The 20,148-nt window shown below is 40.5% G+C and overlaps 1 protein-coding gene across 3 annotated transcripts in view; it reads left to right on the top strand.

Annotated features, from left to right (window-relative positions):
- Window positions 1–19,688, top strand: part of TBC1D8B (TBC1 domain family member 8B) — a 39,093-nt gene extending 19,405 nt beyond the window's left edge. The window contains exons 9-21 of one of the 3 annotated variants that reach the window (XM_063347493.1): window positions 2,329–2,479; window positions 3,876–4,090; window positions 4,534–4,651; window positions 5,347–5,632; window positions 6,830–6,959; window positions 10,261–10,359; window positions 11,495–11,563; window positions 11,778–12,018; window positions 12,884–12,949; window positions 13,231–13,314; window positions 14,200–14,256; window positions 14,554–14,651; window positions 14,983–19,688. In XM_063347493.1, coding sequence (XP_063203563.1) covers window positions 2,329–2,479; window positions 3,876–4,090; window positions 4,534–4,651; window positions 5,347–5,632; window positions 6,830–6,959; window positions 10,261–10,359; window positions 11,495–11,563; window positions 11,778–12,018; window positions 12,884–12,949; window positions 13,231–13,314; window positions 14,200–14,256; window positions 14,554–14,651; window positions 14,983–15,393 — 2,025 coding nt within the window. In that variant the 3' untranslated portion in view covers window positions 15,394–19,688. Of the gene's footprint in view, window positions 1–2,328; window positions 2,480–3,875; window positions 4,091–4,533; window positions 4,652–5,346; window positions 5,633–6,829; window positions 6,976–10,260; window positions 10,360–11,494; window positions 11,564–11,777; window positions 12,019–12,883; window positions 12,950–13,230; window positions 13,315–14,199; window positions 14,257–14,550; window positions 14,652–14,982 lie in introns of those variants that run through there. The other 2 variants (XM_063347492.1, XM_063347494.1) reach the window with 2 other exon arrangements.
- The last annotated feature ends 460 nt before the right edge of the window (window positions 19,689–20,148 follow it).

Below are 20,148 nucleotides of genomic sequence, written 5' to 3'. Positions count from 1 at the left end.
AGTGTGTTGAACAGAAGTGGACAAAACCTGCTGATCCTTTCAGCACCTTTAATTGCTTTAACAATGTTAAACCTTAACTGCTGCATGCACAGCAAACGTAGTGGCGATGGTCACCTTGTCTCAGCCCTGGAGCCTTGCATGAGTTGGAGCACGTCGGTTGCTTTGCTGCAGAGAAACTGAATTGCGTTTTAGGTGAATAATCAATAGTTTATTAGTAATCTGGTACTTTACAAAGGATCTATTTCACTGTTTCTACTATCTCCGCCTCCTTCTACGCTGCAGGTAAAATGCCTGTAACTTCAATTTTCTTTGAATGGGGAATTTTTGCCAGTTTCCTTTCTGTGAAGCAGGTTTTACTTACGTGGCTGATCCTACAGGCATACAGTGTTATCTTCTCTGTTGACAGAAATTGCTTGTTTGTAAAAATGTTCTATCTGCTTGATAAATAATTGATTAAATGTAAAACCTGTATGGGCATAAGTGTTTTCAGCTATTAGTTCCCTCCTTAATGCATCTAAATTTCATTCTCCTGCAAATTTTCGCGATTATTTATTGTCTCCTAGTGCTATTTGGAGCTCATGTAAATAAACTGAGGGAAGATTGAGAAACTGTGGGAGAATAATGTCACTGATGTCATGTCATGCCATCCCTCTGTGTGCTTTCCACCATTTGTAGCTGTTCTGTTCCAAATCTGTCAACTAGTATAATGCAACAAAGCATGATGAATAAAAAAAAAAAGGAAGCAACCTGTTTTGCCTGTTGAGTTTCTGAGGGATATTATTTCATCTGTAACAGAGTTAGTACATTTTTTTTGCTGTTAGCAAAGAGCGGTTCATAGACATGTTGAAATCAAAATATGTTAATTTATCAGAGTAATTAAGCAGGTGTCTGTGACAGCAAGCTGACTTTGCAAATAATCACTTGCTTGGTTTCATTGCGCCATCATGGCCAAATATTTTTTCTCATAGTTCATTTGTTAGAGCTCTCAAATTAGCACAGAGAAACCTGCCACCACACATAAGCAATCTGAACCTTCTCTTCACCCCGTCTTTCCTGTTTGTCTTTTCTACTGTTTCCATTCAATTTCATCTTTTTTCCTTCTTTTGTTGATTTACCCTTTACCAAGAAAATGTTACGCTGTTTATCACAAAGCAGCAACAGAAAACAGGATATTTTAAAATTGGCCCAAGTTACAATAAGCAGATTTGTTTGTATGTATGTATCATACAATCATATATATATATATATTTACATGGAAAAAAACCTGAAAAAGAAACTTACAGAGGGAGTTTTAATGTACCTCTATTTTTTTGCCATATGAATTATATGAAATGTTAAATTTGCTTATCTATTATGCTGGCAATGCGTTTTTGGAACACCTCAGGAGGATTACGATGGCAGAAATTGTCTGCACAGCTGCACCTTGCACTGGTTAGCTGTCTTACTGCTTTACCACTGGCCGTTGACTCCCTTTAAGTCCCTTATACTTTGTGGTCCTTTAACAGTAATGTAGTTTTTGCTGATGTGGTTGCAGATCATTCAATCTAGAGGTTAACAAATAGGGCTGTCTACCTATTGATTTATTTAAAAAAAAAGTTTAGCAGAATAGTGAACAATAAAACATATCAAATAGATGGTGATGACTTCATTTAAAATGAAAATCCAGCTTGCATACAGTTATTGCTGTTTACGGGTAGGAATCATTCCCAAGTGGGAATTAAGGAAAAAAGTTGAACTTAGGAGTGGCTTGAAAAAGGTGAAAGGGAGTGATTGTTTGCTGTCTTAATGCAGCAACAAGGGGGCTTCAAGTGAAGTTAGAAGGCGGCAGGTTTGTCGAGGTTCAGACAGCAGTTTGCAGGGAAAAATCTGCTGTATGTTGTTAAGTTCAGAGAGATTGCCTCTGCTGAGCAGGTGCCCGTGCTTCTATTTGCTGGAGGATGGAGGAGGATTTTACAGATGTTTGCTTGTCCTTACTGTCCTGTGGCATTTGCTGTTGGTTTCTGTCAGATGGATACTGGCTTAGATGTACCCTTTGTCTGATCTGGTATAGACGTTCTTGCAATTATATACTTTAAAGACTAGTAGGTCATGCAGGAGCTTGCATTGTGCGCCAAACTTAGACTATGCATAGGTTAGATTTTGCTCTGATTTGCATCAGCATTCATTTCACATATCAATATGGGTGCCAGTGCTGTCATTTCCAGTTCGTATGACTATATCTGAGAGCAAAATTTGGTTCTGTTCTCTGAAACATGAGGAAAATCTTCCAGTCTACTTAATGCCTGTTGTCCAGTCTACTTAATGCTTGTTGTCTTCTGCTTTTCATAGTTGAAAGAAAAAATGAAAGAACAGTCCTGGAACATTCTCTTTGTCGAACGTGGACATGGTGTCAGTATGTTTCGAACAAAGAAGACTCGAGACCTAGTTGTAAGAGGGATCCCGGAGGCATTAAGAGGAGAGCTCTGGCTACTCTTCTCAGGTATTGCATAGCAAGTATAATTGATTCATTTTGTGGACTCTGCTGTATGGTTGTTCAAGTTACTGGCTGAATGTAGTCTGACAAATAATGCTGTTCCCTCTGGCAATTTGTCCAAATCTTTCTGAAGAAAGACACTTCAAAATGATGAACAGGATAATTTTCTCTGTTATTTATATTGCATTGATTCAAACTAAACCTGCATCTGTTTCTTTTACAACAAACTCAATTGAAAAATAAGGAAAAGAATACATGCTGTTCCGGGGGACAGTCGGTTTCAGCAATGCCTCTTTACTTACTAAAAAGAAAAGCATGAATATGGAACTATGTTTCAATTGTTTTGATTTAAGCTTTCTGAGAGGATAGCGTTACCAGACACACAAAAAAAATGTTTTCCTGACAAAGAATTTGGCCCCAGTTATTGGCAGCTCTTTGCTATACGCTGTTGCTTGGTTTAAGAGTGAGATGTACAGGAACTGTGGACTCTCTTACACATGTGGGATCTCTTGACAAAGCTCTCAATGTGCTTTTGTGGCTTTTTTCTGTAGAACACGTCTGTGTCAGAGCACTTCACTTGAGGAAATGGAGGCCCAGGGAATTAAGACAGTGCTTTACAACACCTCTGTGCTCTTTCTATTCCTGTTCACTGAAACACTTAGAGAAGCAGCAGCCATTGACTTGATCAGGGTCATACAAGAAGTCTGTGTCAGATTCAGAAAACGAGCTGCAGATTTTGAGGAACCACCCAGGACCTTATCTGCCAGCTGTACTCACTGTGTTCCCCTGGGCAGAGCTTCCTGCTGTTCCAGAGGATCTGTTTAGTATAACAAATGCCTTTTGTACTCTTCATTCAGCCTACTGCACGGTAGTTCCTTCTGAGGACATACGAACACGGATTTATCTTTGCTAGTGTTCTTTGAACGTTTACATAAGCATTTATGCTTCTGTTACCAGACTGGTATCTCTGTCTTGGAAGGTGTTGACGTAAAATTTATGGAATTAATTAGGTAAATATCAGTCCTTTGCCTAGTTTTTCTAATCTGTTCCCAGCTCTTCAAATGGAAATGTATTATGTTTGCCAGAAAACTTGGGCAAAATTGTAGGTGAAAGGAAGCTTCCTCCTGCCCCCAGTGAAAGAAAAAAGTAAGTAAAAATCAACTTTGTAATGGAAAGTGACTTAGATTTCCTCCAAGCCTTATTTTGTTTTGCTTTTCTGTTTTCATTTCAGAGTAATTCCTTTAATTTCAGTAGAATTACTCTGATACATTACTGCAGTAACATCTGGAGGAGATTCATGAGATACCTCAGTAGTCACCAAAAATTTTTATACAAATTGCAGACAATCACGTGGATACTTTACTGTTGTCCTCTAATACTGTGCAATACAATGTATTGACAGGTGCTGTCAATGATATGGCATCCAACCCTGGTTATTACACTGACTTGGTGGAAAAGTCCTTAGGAACATGCACTTTAGCTACTGATGAAATTGAACGAGATTTACGTCGCTCCTTACCTGAGCATCCTGCTTTTCAAAGTGACACGGGAATTTCTGCACTCAGGAGAGTTCTTACAGCTTATGCATACAGGAATCCCCAAATTGGATATTGTCAGGTACAGCAGTTTTGAGACTCTTAGTGTTGGTTGTCTAAATATTAGTTCATGATGTCAGTATAGTGGCGCCTCATAAAATCAATAAATATGTAATGGTTTCTTGCTCAGTGGTTCACTTTGCTTGTTTCATCCCGCTATGTAACATGAGTTTTTACATTGGTCTTGAATTTATTGATAAATGCTGTCGTGTCCACTTCAAATATTCCTTTGCATTCTTACTAGACTTCTAGCACTTAAAATATTTGTATGTAGTTTAAATACTATGCTCTGTATTTAATAATATAGAGGTAGAAGTCTTATACTGGATATGTCTGTAGGTTATCCTAGCACTCTACAAATGCGCTGTAAAGTGCTTTCAGAAATACAAATTTTAAGAAATTACAACAGTTGTGTTTTTACCATCTTTCCTCATAAATGCTTCCTTTCCTGTTTAAATGTTACAGGCAATGAATATTTTGACATCAGTACTTCTGCTGTACGCTAAAGAGGAGGAAGCATTCTGGCTTTTGGTTGCTGTGTGTGAAAGGATGCTACCGGATTATTTCAATCGTCGAATCATCGGTAACATCCATCTGTCTTTTTATCTATCTAGAATTGAATGTAAATGATCTGTAAATGATCATTCATTAAGAACAAATGCACGGAATGAGCTGAAGGCTGAACAGTGGAAAGAAGCGGTTGCATTTGGTTTCAGTATTGTGAAGTAGAAAATGGAAGTTACTGAGAACGTCCTGAGACTTCTCCTTAAGCAGGAGTGGACATGATTTTCAGATATTGTCATCACTCTAGGCATAACTCCTTGGGAAGTAGTCTGTTATACTGTTCTTTTGGAATTATAACTGCAATTCATACTAGCTTAAATAAAGGAAAAAGAGTTACTTTGGTTCAGACTTAATCTTTGATCTCATGAACTCAGTACTTGCATGTGTATAAGCTAGAAGAAAATTGGATGTGAAATTTCTCTCTAATTGCAGAGGGGGTGTATCGGCTGTCAGGAGAATCACTGGAAGTAGCCACGCACTCAGAAAAGTGCTAACATGCTTTATAGCATGGAGCAAGGCTCTGGCCCCCATGCACAGAGTGCGTAGGTTCCAGCACAGGGAAGGAAGTCAATGGTGCCATGCAGCTAGGCCTCTCTTTGCTTTTACAACAAACTTGCATTAGGACAGGGGCTTTCTTTCTGGCCGGTGCTCTGAGAAAAGTATGCTTCTCGCTATTAAGATTTGGGTGGTGGTTTTGTTATCCTTTCCCTGCAGGTGCCTTGGTAGATCAGGCAGTGTTTGAAGAGCTCATCAGGGTTCATCTGCCTCAGTTGACAGACCACATGACGGACATGACTTTTTTCTCCTCGGTCTCTCTCTCCTGGTTCCTTACCCTTTTTATCAGTGTGCTGCCTATTGAAAGTGCAGTCAATGTGGTGGACTGTTTCTTCTATGATGGAATAAAGGCAATCTTGCAGCTGGGTCTCGCAGTGCTGGAATACAACATGGAGAAGTTGCTGACTTGTAAGGATGATGCAGAAGCAGTCACTGTTCTTAACAGGTATCAGTGCGACTGTTATTCTTACAGGCTGCGTAGCAGCTGGTATAATTGCAAATGTGCAAGTCATTCTGGGGCAGCTGAGAAGACATCTGGACAAGACTTCCAAAGGCTTCAAAGGAATTAAGTGTTCATCTTGGGCTGAAATTCTGGAAGGGGTGGCTGGAAAGTGTACCCGGAGCCTCTGAAAGTCCCATGCTCCATTAAAGTTCTTCTAAAATCACAGAATCACAGAATGGCAGGGGTTGGAAGGGGCCTCTGGAGATCATCTAGTCCAACCCCCCTGCCAGGGCAGGGTCACCTAGAGCAGGTGGCACAGGAACGCGTCCAGGCGGGTTTGGAGTGTCTCCAGAGACGGAGCCTCCACCACCTCTCTGGGCAGCCTGTTCCAGTGCTCTGCCACCCTCAAAGTGAAGAAGTTCCTCCTCACGTTTAGGTGGCATTTTGTGTATTTTAAAGTAAAAGCAATGTGATTTTTGCCTGGAATTTATATCACTTATAGAAGGTGGCTTTCCTTAATAATGAGGTGACACTAAGACTGTTCCAAACAGTTTGGGACTTTTAAATGTTGCATGTTTGAATAGGGCAGGAGCTAGAGTATTAATAAGGAAAATGTAGTTTTTATTATGAGACCGTGCAGCCTGGTATTTATTGAAAAACCTAGCTGTACTCATTTAAATATTTAACACTTAAGAAACCTAACAGTAAGAGCACATTTAAAATCTAGAAGTGTGGTGAAATTTTAATTTTCACTTGAATGAAACAAGTTGCGTTTCCACTTGACACCCAAGATTTTGATGATTGTTATGAACTCCTTTTGAGCTCTTGCTTTCAACATTTTATCTGGCTGTAACACTTCTGTTGCACAGTTAATCCAGCCTGCTGCGTGATGGTATATTTAAAAAATTATTACAGTAGTTTGCCTCTCCTCAAGAAAAAGGAAGCTATCAGTCCGTAGATATATGTTCCTCGATGCTGGCAAAGGAATTAGCAGCCTCCATAATCGATCTGTCTTCTCTGGGTAGCCAGTTCCCATGTTTGCATACCTTTGTTACTATTACAGCATATTTGTGCTACACATGCTGATATTCTTTGCTCTTTCCCATTCTCTGCGCACTTTTTCTTTAGTAGATGCTGATGTTATTGTTTTGTTGCGATAAACTGGTTCCTGCTGATTTCTCCTGTGTTTGCTTTGTGCAGATTTTTTGACAGTGTCACTAACAAAGACAGTCCTTTGCCTCCGGCTGTGCAGCAGGGCTCCAACCTCAGCGATACGACGAGTGACCATCCAAAAGTGGACATTACTGATTTGATCCGAGAGTCAAATGAAGTATGTGTTCTTGTGGGTATGTTTTCGCATTGCGTGCAGTGTTTACATTGCATGGGCTACCTTAAAAATAGTGCAGCTGCGTTGTACAAACTAGAGTAGAAAATCTGTCTAGATTGGTAGAAATTGGGTTCAGTGTTTTGTTGAGCCTCATTGAAAACTTTAGAGGTTATGGGATAGGTTTGTTTTTGTATTGTTTTGGTTTTTTAACTGCCTGGAATGTGCTTGCTAGGCTGTCCTGAGTGTCCAGGGGTTCCCTAGGTTCATCACAGGTCATGTATTGCCATCCCTCATTCATTTTATTAGTATTTCAACTAAACGTCAAAGTACAGCAGAAATAGCCCTTGCATTTAGTAATTTGAAACTGATTACTGCGCATTGCAGATAGTGGTAACATTTGACATAACAACTCGTGCAGGAAACTGTTTACATGAGTAGTTTCTTGTACGGGTTAAATGCCTGTTTAGAGATGTGTTGGTTAGGAAGACCAGTTATGATCTTTTAGCACTTCCTTTCAATTTGCACGTTTGATTTCTGCAGCATCTAGCTTTGCAGCTCTGTACTAGGGAGGAGATAAGTCTGGCTTCTCCTTCTCCTTTTATCCTCAGATTTTTGTGAGGCATTTCCTTCCTTGGCATGATTTTTGTCAGGGTATTAATCCATTTGTAGATGGGTTTTTGCTCAGCCCACCCGAAGTGAAAGGCAAGTTGAGAGAAGAGATTTGTTCACGTTTTGTTTTTTTCTATTAGCTGGTTTCTTTTATCTATATGATACTTTTTTTTTTTTTTTTTTTTGCTTATCTGATTCTCAGTCATAGGTTTCTAATGATAGATCCACAATACATCTCTTTTGGAAAAATGTCCTGGCCTTGACTCAGAAAAGATAAACTAACTATAATTTGTATAATTTAGGAACTATCTCTTTTGCTTTTACTGAGAAGAGGGCATTGCCCTTAGTGGGGTGAACAAAGACAAGAATCAGAAATTCAAGTACTTTTGAAGTGTCTTTATAGCATTGGTCTAATCATATAAAAAGTCTGAAGAGTTCCAAAAAGGAGCAGAATAAAGAACAGAGATGGTAAATAAAGAAACACTGTATGTTGCATTCTGAAGTGTAAGCTGAAGCTTTCATAGAGACGGAATCATTACTGAAAGACAAAGCAAAAGAAACTCCCTTTCTTTTTGCCCTGCCTTTGCAGGCAGGTGACTGGACCAGAGCAATAGCCTCTGATTTGGTATGGCTTTGAACATTGATTTGGGCAGATCCTTGAACCTGAATCTCCCATTTCCAAATTGACAGCCCTGTTCCTAGGCCTGTATCCCCATTTCTATCTTAAAGCCCCTTTTTTGGATGCAAATTTTTCTTTTCAGTTGAAACTGAATTTCTTCAACGCTGGTAAGCGTCACAACCTCTTGTTTGAGTACTGCTGATACTAAGTGAGAGTCAATTTCCTGCTTCCCATTTTGACCAGACAGTTAATTTCAACACAATTCTGTTCTGGTGAAGGGTTTTATTTTCGTATCACTGTGGAAGTAAAATAAATTGCAAAATGGGAAGATTGCTGCAATGGGGAGTTGTCATTCTGCAGATAGGTCTAGTTACAGATCATGAATAAATGAACAGAGATGTTTTGTGATACTGTTGCTTTGCGTGGGTGTTCACAAGGTGAATGAGATTAAGTGAAAAGATACAGAGTTGAATTTTTAAAATTATGATCAGTTTCATGCCGTTATGGGTCAGGCACAAATGCAAGACTCATTCTTCGTCAGTGTAATCAGGTATGAAGGAGTCATGAACTAGTAAATAGAAGAACGTATAACATTTTGTCACATCACACTAATTCAGAGTTAGATTATACACCTTGTTTATATTCTTACTGAGGCCATTGCACAATATCAGTGCCCAGAGGCCACACCAGTGAATGAGTTGCTCAGAGATGCAATTTCTTTCTGCTTCCTCTTTGTTCCAAGTCAGAAGAACGCTGGTAATGGTCTTCATAGGAACATAGACGTACAGTTCTGGAAGAGAACTCCACAGGTCATTCAGTTCAGCTCCCTGTCCAGAACACACTCAGATCATCCTTGAAAAAATATCTAATGTTGTTAAAACACTTCAACAAAAGAGAATCTGCAAAAACTTTAGCCCATTGCAGGGTGTCTCTGCCCTTGTCAGAAAACATCCTAATATCCAGTATAGTTCCTCTTGGATGCTCTATTGGGTGCGCTGTTGAGGATAGTCGACTGCAGTTTTCTCTGCAATTCCTTTTTGCTATTAGGTTGTTGTTGTTGTTCATCACTTACCCTTTTAACTCTAATCTTTTCTAGATTCAACACAACCAGTGTCTCTAACCTTTCCTCAAAGTTTATGTGCTCAGACTCTTTATGGCTGTGTTGCAGTTTTTCATATCTTGTTCAAAGTGCACTGTTGAAAAGGGGAGCAAGATTGCAGAAAAACTTCTGAAAATCCTGCCTAGTTTGTTCATTTATCACTCATTTGTTCTCAAAGTTTGTTATTGGAACCAGTTGTGCACATGGTGCGTGGTGATCATGGTTAGGCCATGTCTTCCTTGTTGCATTTCCTGCTGAAGAGCGTCAAAAACCTTACAGAAGTAAAGACGTATCCTGTCCACTGTTTCAGTGCTACACACTAGACTGAATTTCCTCATTAGGAGGAAATTAAATTGATTTGACATGATCTTGATAAAGACTGTTGGCCTGTTTTGATTTGTTGTGGCTGTTTCTATTTAGATTTTAATTGTTTAATAATTTTTTCCGTGATTTCTCTGGGAATTTGTTTCGAATTTTTGCCTACTATCCCACTTTTCTTTAAAGGTAAATGTATTTATTCTACTCCAATGCTCAGACACCTTCCCTGTCCTTCAGAAATTCCAGGGGTAGCTAGGACTGGTTCAGAAATTACGTCAGCTAATTTCTGAAGTTCACTAGAGTGAACTTCACACCCTGATAACATACACATCTTAGACTTTGTTTCCCTGCAGTAGTCACCATGTGATAGCAGAGTTGGATATAGAGCTGATACGCGGTAAAATCCCTTCCTTTGTCTTCCCACACAGTGACCTTTCCAGTTTCGACTTTCTCCATCACGCTTTGAAACATCTTCCCTTTTAAAAGTTACACTGTTTAGGAGAATGTTAGTGCTCCAATAAATGACTTTTTGCTCAGAGTTTCTGGGATCTTCCTTTGTGTCCATACCTGTATTGTACTTAGATGCAAGAAAGACAAAAATGCCTGCTTAGATGTGTCTAGCAATAGTTGATTTCATGGAACGACACTTTTCTTCTTAGAGATACGGTGATATTCGATATGAGGATGTTGAGAGCATGCGCTGCAGGAACAGACTTTATGTGATCCAGACGTTAGAAGCTACGACCAAGCAGAATGTGGTGAGTGACTTGGAAGAGCTAAAAAAAGGAAATCTTGTTCCTTTTTGGAAAATTCTGAGAAGAGCTACATTTTCCAGGGCCAAATACATGATTTTATATGCTGAAATCTGGCTCGTCTGCAGGGTTTCTGTTAACTGACGTTTGGGTTTCAGTCTGTGAATCACAGCATGACCTTCTGGTCTTGTTACAAGTAACATCATTGCAGACAACTTCTAAAGGCTGACAATCTGTGAGACTTTGCATTGAGTGGAACAGGCTGACCTGTATGTCTGTCTGCTGTTGTTAAATTGTTAATGCATTTCTCTTGGAAGCATAGGCACTGTAAAATGTCCACAGTGCTACAGTAAAACAATTAATCACCTGCATTTTTACTCTGGGAAGCAATCCCAAACGTCACAGAAGAGATTGCTGTACTGCATTCAACAAGGGTTGCTTTTTGTCTGTGGTGTGTATGGATGTCTGTCATGCGTGCATGGCGTGGTGGCTCTTCAGCTGCCAATATCATCCTCTAAGTTCAGACTCCTGAATGAAGGTGGGGGTTGCAAGGTGCTTCCTTTGTTTTCTTCAGTGGCTTATTTCCTATAACTGATGATAATAAAAGTAGTGCTGCTTTCTGTAGTAAATGTGGCTTGTATTAACTGAGACTAAATGCTGTTGGTTGTGCTAAGATGATAACTGTTGTATTTCATTTTACCAAACATAAGTACTGTGAAGATGGAACCTGGTCTTGTGGCTAACTTTGTTTTAAAAAGCTGTGAACCATAAAAATGAGGATTCAGCTTCACTGTTGAGAGCTGAACATGTGTTTGCCCATTATAAAAGAAGCTATAGGTTATATCATTATAAATAATTAAGTTTTGTCTCCTGGGTTTCATAGTGTAGGCTCCATGTATGCAAGTAGTGTAACTAGCTTTAAGCTCCCATTTTTTGGGGAGAAATTATTTCTTTTAGTCTATAATCTTCTGATTGCTTTTAAAAATAAATTCTGTTCTTACTCCTAATTGTAATATGCCAAAACCTGGAATATTCAAACAGTGTCTTTTAATGTAAGGTTAAGTTTCCCAGTTCTTTATTCTATGGGTTTATTCCAAGGAGGGAAGAATCATTAATTAATTTTCTCTTAATTTTGTTTCAGCTACGTGTTGTGTCCCAGGATGTAAAATTCAATCCTAGTGATCTTGAAGAGCTTTATGAATTATTCAAGGTAATGTGCCATTTTCCTCACTTACCAAACATCCATCTTAGTGGTGGACTGTGCTGTGGGTGTGAAACAGTTTTAACAAATTGAGGTAGAAGCTAGATTCAACATATGTTTTACATGTCGGCTTTAAATCAAATTACATAGTTAACTTCCCACATCTTTCACCCAGAGAGAGTTGTTGTTTCAGAAAATCTAATATTTTATCTTTCCTTTGCAGAAGGAGCACTTTCTTTCCTGTTATTGGAATGTAAATAGTCCTGTCCTGCAACATCATGATGCCAGTCTGCCGTATCTTGAACAGTATCGGATTGATTGCCAGCAATTCAGGGTTCTCTGTCATCTCTTGAGCCCCTGGTCACACTGTGCCAACAGAGACTCACTTGCATTGTGGACATTCAGACTGATGGATGAGAGCTCCGATTGCCTTATAAACTTCAAACAATTTGCCTGTATTCTTGGTATGAGAACAACACGTGTGTGTAGCACATTCACAAGGGAACTCCATCTTGGGAACGGTCCTGGAGTGTCTCACCTTCCATACACTATATAAAGAGCCTAAGGAGACTAGCCTCTTAACTTAGGGTTAAATAGTCTGATTTTTATCATGTGACATTAAATGCAAAGACTGTTTAAATCGCAAGCCAAGTCCTCAAAGTATATTTATAAGCTTGAGAGTGGGAGCTACACTATTCAGGTGAATGATAAAGGCTTCAGGTTACGGAACTGTGTTCTCATTTTCTTGTGTGTATTTCTCCATGAAATAGCTAACACAAGGCTTTACAAACTAGTAACTCTTCTGAGATGTTAATTCCGTATTTGAGCTTAAATTTAAATTTGATTTACCATCAAAATACCAGAAAATTAGGAAATGGTATGATCTCATTGCCCAGCCTGTTTGGTTGATGATAAATGCTTCCTCATACTAAGCCATCTCATGCACAGATCGTGCAAGATGACCAATGCCTTATATCTGTGGGGAACTGAAAGTTTTCTTGACTTGCTATTCTGTTCATTTCCTCTTGTTTTCAAAATGGCATTGTTCAGGAAACAAAAATTCAAGGGAAAACGCTGAGAAGACATTAGTGCTATATTTCTTTGGTGCTGTGGTGTCATTCTAGTTAAGTCATAGACAGTGTTCTTTCCTTGGTGTAGGCTCAGCTGCAGGTGCTACTGCCTTCCTTAAGCTTCATCTCTAATTATACTCCATGTAAGGTAGAACACATCTCCAGTTCCAACCTCCCTGGGTTGTATTTGTTTAGGTTAAGAGGGTGTTTTAAAGTTTGGCCTGGTTAAACAGACTGTCTTGCCTCTTTCCTCTGACAGATACCATGTATAATGGAAGTTTCACTGACAAACTCAAGCTTCTTTTTAAGTTGCACATCCCTCCAGGTAAGTGAGAGGCAGTGGCATTTGGGGAGGGCTGTTCCTGTATCATCTTTGCATGGTTTATTTTTCTTAGCTTTACTTTTCTTCTTGTTGTCACCAATCCTGGATACGTCTGGTAGCTGTAATAGATACGTGTTTCTTCCAGAGTGATGTATTCCTTGGGAAGGACTTAATGTGCTCCAACACCATTTCTGTTCATAGGGACCGTTTATCTGTACAAAGTTTTTGCTTTTTATCACTGCTTTGGGAGCCCCTAAACCACTTTATTTGCTTATTTATTGCAGCTTTTACTGAAGTAGAATCTCTAAGCCCTTCCAAAGGTGGTGATCTTTCAAAAGAAGAACTGATCCACTTCAGCCAACTCAGTGGTAAGCTCCAGAGTGTGCGGCTTTGCCTGCAGACTATCAGACAGAATTTATTGATTATCTTGTGTTGAAAAATGGGGAGCTCGCTTCTGAAAACTAGTAAATCCAGTAAGTCGTATCACTGTTAACAAGAATCCTCTGCAAAGATCTTCTGTAGATAGTTACTTTTTCATAAAGAAGTGTAGAATTTGCGGATAGCTAGCCTGATGATTGAATTCAAAGGCCAAGGCTGTTCACATGGAAACGGGGGAGCTTATTTGTCAACATTTTGCAGCGTACTAGGCAACCTGTTGCAGGGGTTGTTGAAGTGATGGCCATTTCACTTTTGCATTTAAGGCATAAAGGGATGACATTTCCTACCTCCAGAAATAAAATATCCTAATCCATAATTATTTTGAGGTACACAAGCAAGTATTTCAAAATCCTTTGCTTCCATTTTAAACCGAGTAAACTGAAAAAAGTTCTGTGGGGTCTAAGTTTATGGAGTTGATAAAATATTCTGTTTGGAAAGTTGTGCGGTTTTACTTCTTTGGAAGACTGAGCCTTTTTGGTTTTTAAAAACTATCCAAAAGTGCCTTATCTGTAATACCTGAGTACTGTTCTCACCACTGTTCAAGACGTGGGCCACGAACATTATGGAGATTATTTGCTTGATATAACAGATTGCAGTTTCTTTTGTGATCTCCAGCCTCACGATGGCTTCTATTTTTATAGAAAGTATACAAAACTTACCATGTGGTTATATTTGGCCAAATCTGTGTTGAGAACGTAGGGGTCAGTGAGGGTTGTGCTCCTTAAGGAAGGAATGTTTGATAAAAGCAAATGGACCATTGGTCCTCCTTTCTCAATTAAATAACTCTTTCTTCTTTTTCTCCCCCTAAACTGTAGTTTCATCTGTTGGGGATAGTCTTGAAAGTGATTCCTTGAAGAGCAGCCCAGAAAAAGGTAAAGAATCCTGGAGACCCATTTGGTAACTGCGTGTATTTTGGGGGAGTAGAGCTGGGAAAGTGGTGACAAAATATACTGAGTAACGTGATCTCTAGCATAGTGCTAACTTTATATCCACTTCTGTAAGTCTAGTCCTGGGGGGCGAGATCCTGTTTAGTCCTTGGCCCCACCACTCTGTTGAGAAGGAATGACATTGGGCATGCCAGTTCTTTTGCTCATCATCCCTCACGGGAAGCTCTTAGTTCTTGTTTGTTCACGTCTGTCTGTTTTTTTTTCCCCTTTTTTTTCAAGTAGGGAAGGGGAAGGTTGATATTCAGGCATATCTGAAGCAATGGCAAGATGAACTTCTTAAAAAAGAAGAAAACATTAAGGATTTGCCAAGAATGAATCAGGTGAACTGTCTGAGTCTTATTTAAGTCTGGTTTTGACTGCTGTTCATCCTTTAAGTCCTATTAGTAGCTTTCTAAAGGATTTGTAGGATCCCTTAAATGTCAGACCTTCACATTAATCATTTGATTATGAGTTTTTTAAAGTGCTGTAACTGTAAGCTTATGAAAAGAGGGACTTTCAGACACACCTAGGTTTATCAGGGCTGGTTGGCGCCCATATTATCATTAGAGCAGTTTTGTGCCTAGCAGCAGCAAGCACTGGGTTGAGATCACAGTGTAGTGAAACGGGACAGTTGTGTTTTCTCTGAATAATCTCCTCTGTATCTCTCTGTAGTCTCAGTTCATCCAGTTCTCAAAAACTCTGTACAATCTGTTCCACGGGGATCCTGAGGAGGAGCTGTTGTATCGGGCTATAGCGGTGGTTACCAGCCTCCTCCTGAAAATGGAAGAAGTTGGGCGAAGACTGCAGAGTCCCACGTCACCAGTCAAAAGTCCAGTTGCCATTGTGGAGGTGCCTGCGGAAAGCCCCAGAAAAGGGCAGGAGGAAAGCAGCTCTGAGCAGGCTGAAGGCAGTAGAGCACAGAGTCTGAGAGGGAACCATGAGTGGTCTTTTGCCTTTGAACAGATTCTGGCATCCTTATTAAATGAACCAGCCTTTGTGAGATTTTTTGAGAAACCTCACGACATAAAAGTTAAAATAGAGAGTGCTAAAAATTTACAACTTAAAGCGAGAATCAGCGTGTAATTTTCTTTACCTTTGACTCTGAATTAACCACAGCATCAAGCACTTACAAATGAAGGTTGTCACTATGGAAATAGAGTCTGGTGTTTACATAGAGAATGGAGTTTGAAGAGTTAGCTTTAAATATCAGATTACTAGTAGGTAATGTAAATAAAAATAGTTTGAAGCACAATCACTTTCATGCATTGTTCATAACTTTCACTCCCCCAAAAAGTACTGAATAATAAACTGTCTTTACTGTGTTATTAAAATATGCAACATTGCTTGGAAATATTGGATGTGAGCTATTGCAAACCTATCTGAATGACAGCTTTTACAGTGTGGGTGACAGGTTCATTTCTATTACTGTGATAAAAGGAATGACTTCCAGCTGTTTTCACTTAAAAAGACTAGTGACAGCTTAGAGGTTGTCTTCCAGGTTAGTTTAATTAGTTATTTCCAAATTTGCATGTGGACTGGGATCAAAGCAGGGTGAAGACTAGGAATAGAGGCAATGGTAGGCACAAGAGCATGAGGTTAGAGACAAAAGTTGCCCTGCTCTCAATTCCTCTGCCTTGGTGTTACCGATGGTCCTGGACTCTTACAGATTCCAGCCCCTTGCCAGCAGTTTGCAGACTGCATTCTCCCAGCCCACGTCTCTGTTTTTGCAGTGAACAGCTGGTTTCCTGCTTTTCTTGCTCAGCCTGCGTATGAGTTCCCTTTCCCATTTTCACACCAATCCTCCTACAAGAGAGGTGAAAAGGATGGAAGCTTGTTTGGTCATCCAGGCTGCACGCTAGCAGCATGTCAAGCAAAAGCTAGAATAGACTGTTGAAATCAAGGGAAAAAGCAGGGGCTAAATCTGTCCGACCACATGGTGGTTGTCATTCGTCTTGCAAGAGGAGCCATTGTTGTCTTTTTAGGACCATGTCAATGAAATGTATAGTTTTGCTTGTGTTTGGAAAGCGCAAGTACAGACCATCTTTAGCTGCTCCATAGTTACCTGGATGCTGACTACTGAACTGCTAGGGATAGATTGCAATTGCTCCTTTGCCTACCCTGAGTCCATACCTCAACATAGGAATTATTTTTTCTTTTCTATAGCTCTCTAGATTAGTGCTGCTGTAATATTTTCTGCCTGCCAGGATTCATGGCAACAAGAAAATCCTCTGGAATCTGACTTGAAATATTTAATATATAAAAAAAATATGTAGTAAAGATGCTGTGGAGGCAAGCTGTGCCAGCGTTAATGCTGATAAATGTTGACTTTGAACCTTCGCTAGCTGGTGCTAGAATGGGTTGTGAGAAAGGGGGGGAAGAGCTTGTATTTTAACAACAGTGAAAAAGTAAACTGGGACTCTCTGCTAAGCTAGTTAAAAATGGCTGTTTCTAAAGCCTGTGTGACAATCTTCCTCTGCAGAGCAGCGTTATTTTTGTACTGAGCATGTTTTTTTTTTGTAAAGAAGCAGAATGGGGACAGTATTCACAGAGGCTTTTCTTGCAATACCAATACGAACGGAGAGTAAAATGAAATTCTGACTTGTGTTTTAAGTACTGGGTGAAATCCCATCACTGCAATTGGTGTTAAAGTTCCCATGCTGCTTCTAAAGAATACAGTTTTGACCAGGAGCAGTGAATTTATGAATTAGTTCTTTTGGTCTCCCCCATACTCTCAGGTATTCATGTAAAATAAAGTTTTATTGAATGAACAGTAACTCCAACAACTATATCCTGTATGTGAGAAATGAGGAAGCTTTTTTCAGAAACCTTCACGAAGTAGTTACACTTGATGCAATATAATACTGATTTGTATTTATAACCTATAAAACCTAATATATCCATTCCTATAGCTATGTTTCTAAGGCAAAGTAGGGCAACACTGTGTCACTTTTAAAATATATTTACTTACTGTTTTCCTAATGTTTTAGAAATACAAAGCAGATGATGTTGTTGTTCTGGTCCAGGGCGTACTCAGATAAGATTTACTTTGTGAGTAATTCTTCTGCAAACAGCTGTGCTGAAATTAATGGAGCCCCATGAAAATAGATGCCCATCCAAAAAGCTTTTGTAGGTTTACGACGGATATTGTTAATTTCCAGAAGTAGTCAAAGCTCTGAACTCTGTGCTAAGATAGGAAAGTCTTAAAACTCAATGACATTTGTTTTGGTTGAGAGACAAGATGTTAAGATGAAGTACAGAAGACTGTACTGAAGGAACCTGCAAAATACAGTAGCCTTGTGACATTACTTGCTTTGGTTACGCAAAACTGAGCACCTTTTTAAAATACCATTTTCTGTTAGTGTCAATCGGAGAGACTGTGGAGCCATTACCAGTTACGTAGTAGCTCTTGTCAGCTATCCTATCCATGTATAACGGGATTACCAGCATATATAGATATATTAAAAAAATAGATTTAACATGAAAAGTTATGATATGTAAGGGAATACTGACTTTTATTAACTGCATGGATTTTTCTGTTGTTTATATTTTTTCCCAAAAAGGGTTGTGTCTTTTAGTCGTTGCTGTAACACACCTGCAGTTTGATCCGGCGAGACCAGTCGGAGCAGCCAGGCTTCCAGCCCCAGCAGGCCAGAGGGTGGCACGAGGTGACTTCCAGCAGCCTGGCAGCTCTCGGGCAGCTGCCTCGCTGCCAGGGTCTCCCTTTGGGAGCCTGTGGATCCTGGGCTGGTCCTTCGGGGAGAGCTAGATGTAGGAAATACCAGCGATTTCCAAGGCGCGTGACCCAGAGGTGTGCTTGCTGGGGTGCTTCCACAGTGTGCCATAAAACTGAGGGACACGTGTGCTTTGCTTGTGACAGAGTAACTCTGGAGTTAGTGTCTACCTCCTTCCCTTTCCCATTGCGGAACAGGCTGGCTAACAAATACACACAGGTGTAGTTGGGACTGGGGGAGCAAGACCAATGGAAGCTCTTCAGCTCCAAAGGGACTTCAAAAACCCTTGACTTTAAAGCCCAGTGTAGTTGGGGCAGAGATCCCCATGCGATACAGCTTTTTGGCCATCTGAAGCTCTTGGTGATGCAAAGATGACCCCAGCTTCGCACCCTGTTGCATCAGGCCCCTGCGGGCGTGCACACACGCCGTCGCAGGACACCAGCTGCCACATGAGCTGGGAATTAAGCAGAAGTGTCAGCAAGGACGCTGGCGGTTGCAGGGTGTCTGACCCAGAATTACTCAGCTACTTCCCAAGGAGGTGGGGGGACTTTCCATTCGAATTGTAACATGGAAGTTTTCAGAAGCGTTTTTGAACTTGGAACAGTTCATGCACAAAGAGGAAGCAGCGTGAGTGAGTGAGTACTGATGTGTCAGGTCTCGTATCTGTGGTGGGTTTTGTGGTTTTTTTTCTGCAACAGTTTTCATGAAGTTATCTGTCTTTATTTTGTGATTCAGTCATAGGAAATAAATGAATGTGCATCGGTCAGAACAAAATAGACAGGCGTAGGTAGGATGTGGATTCCTAACACTAGTGATGCTGTTTGTACAGTTTTAAAATTGCACTACCTGCTGCAGTGGCGCGAGTGTGACTTGGCAGCTCTGCCGCGGCGACTTCCCCTCACCCATGGCGGTGGCGGTTAGTGGGCGCTGCACGGTCCTTTCTAGTGGCAATAGCCGTTGCTATTGCTATTAGCCCCATAAGATCCCCACAGTCGTTAGCCCGGGGGGTGGCCGGCAGCGCTGCCATGTTCCCTGGATGTTGCACTGCAGAGCGTGCGGCTCAGGGACCCTGTCGCCCTTCCAGGTGGCAGCCCTGGCCACCGCGAGGACCTGGCCGCCTGACCCCGTGCAGGGCTTGAACACGCGAGGTGAGGGAATAGCTCCACTAATAGGAAGAAAAATACGAGCCCTTTCCATCTTGGGGTAGAACTGCTTGTAATTCAACTGGTAGCATTTCCCGGGACATGGAAACGGTGCCAAGTGAGTCAGAGAAAGCATTCTGCCTTTCCGTCCATTCCTAGAACAAGCCACTTGTTCATCACGCTGACGGCTAGATAATAATGTATTTTTAAACAGTTTGCTACCACAGTGACTACGAAATAGCTGTGTGTTGATTTTATTAGAAGTTTCTCATCCAGTTGTGCCGTACGAAGGTCTTGATTGCGATTGCAGGTGTTATCTGGACTATTCAAATAGTCCAACAAAAAGAAATATTCAGATTTGTTTCCAGAAAAATAGGCTATTGCGTCCTTTTTGCTATAGCTTTGTCACTTTACCAAGAAGGCAACACATGTTTGTGTTGGCAGGTTGGCTTTTTATACAATGTGTTGTATGCAGAGGTACTGTAAGACAAATGGGATATTAAATAAAAATTTGTTTCAAGAAAAAAAATAGTATCTTTGTTTGGGGCACTATTATTTCTCATGATGGACTGCTTCAGAAGTTCCTTCAAGAGCACTGGTCATGTTAAAGCCACATTTAGTCAGTGCTTTCCAAAGCAAGGTCCAAGCCCAAACCCATGCTAGGATGCCAGCTGCCCCAGAAGCGGAGGGAGAACAAAGAGGAGACACAGATTTTTGAAGCCTGGGACCAGTTTAGCCTTGCATACAGCCTGGGCTTGCGATGGAAAGCGAGTTAGCCCAGGAAGAGGACTGTTACTTGGTTTTGGCATCCAAATTAAACCATTTACAGTGTGCAGACACGGCTACACCGACCCTGATGCCTTGTTCTTGCTGAGTTATGCATTGCCCCTATTGCTTCTGGCACTGGCCATGGAAATCCCATGGAAATCTCTGTCCCAAGCCCCATCCCTCCAATGTTTATACAC

This window comes from Chroicocephalus ridibundus, chromosome 9, assembly GCF_963924245.1.
Source record: "Chroicocephalus ridibundus chromosome 9, bChrRid1.1, whole genome shotgun sequence".
Taxonomy (NCBI): Eukaryota; Metazoa; Chordata; class Aves; order Charadriiformes; family Laridae; genus Chroicocephalus; species Chroicocephalus ridibundus.
This window is presented reverse-complemented; position numbering and strand designations above follow the sequence as displayed.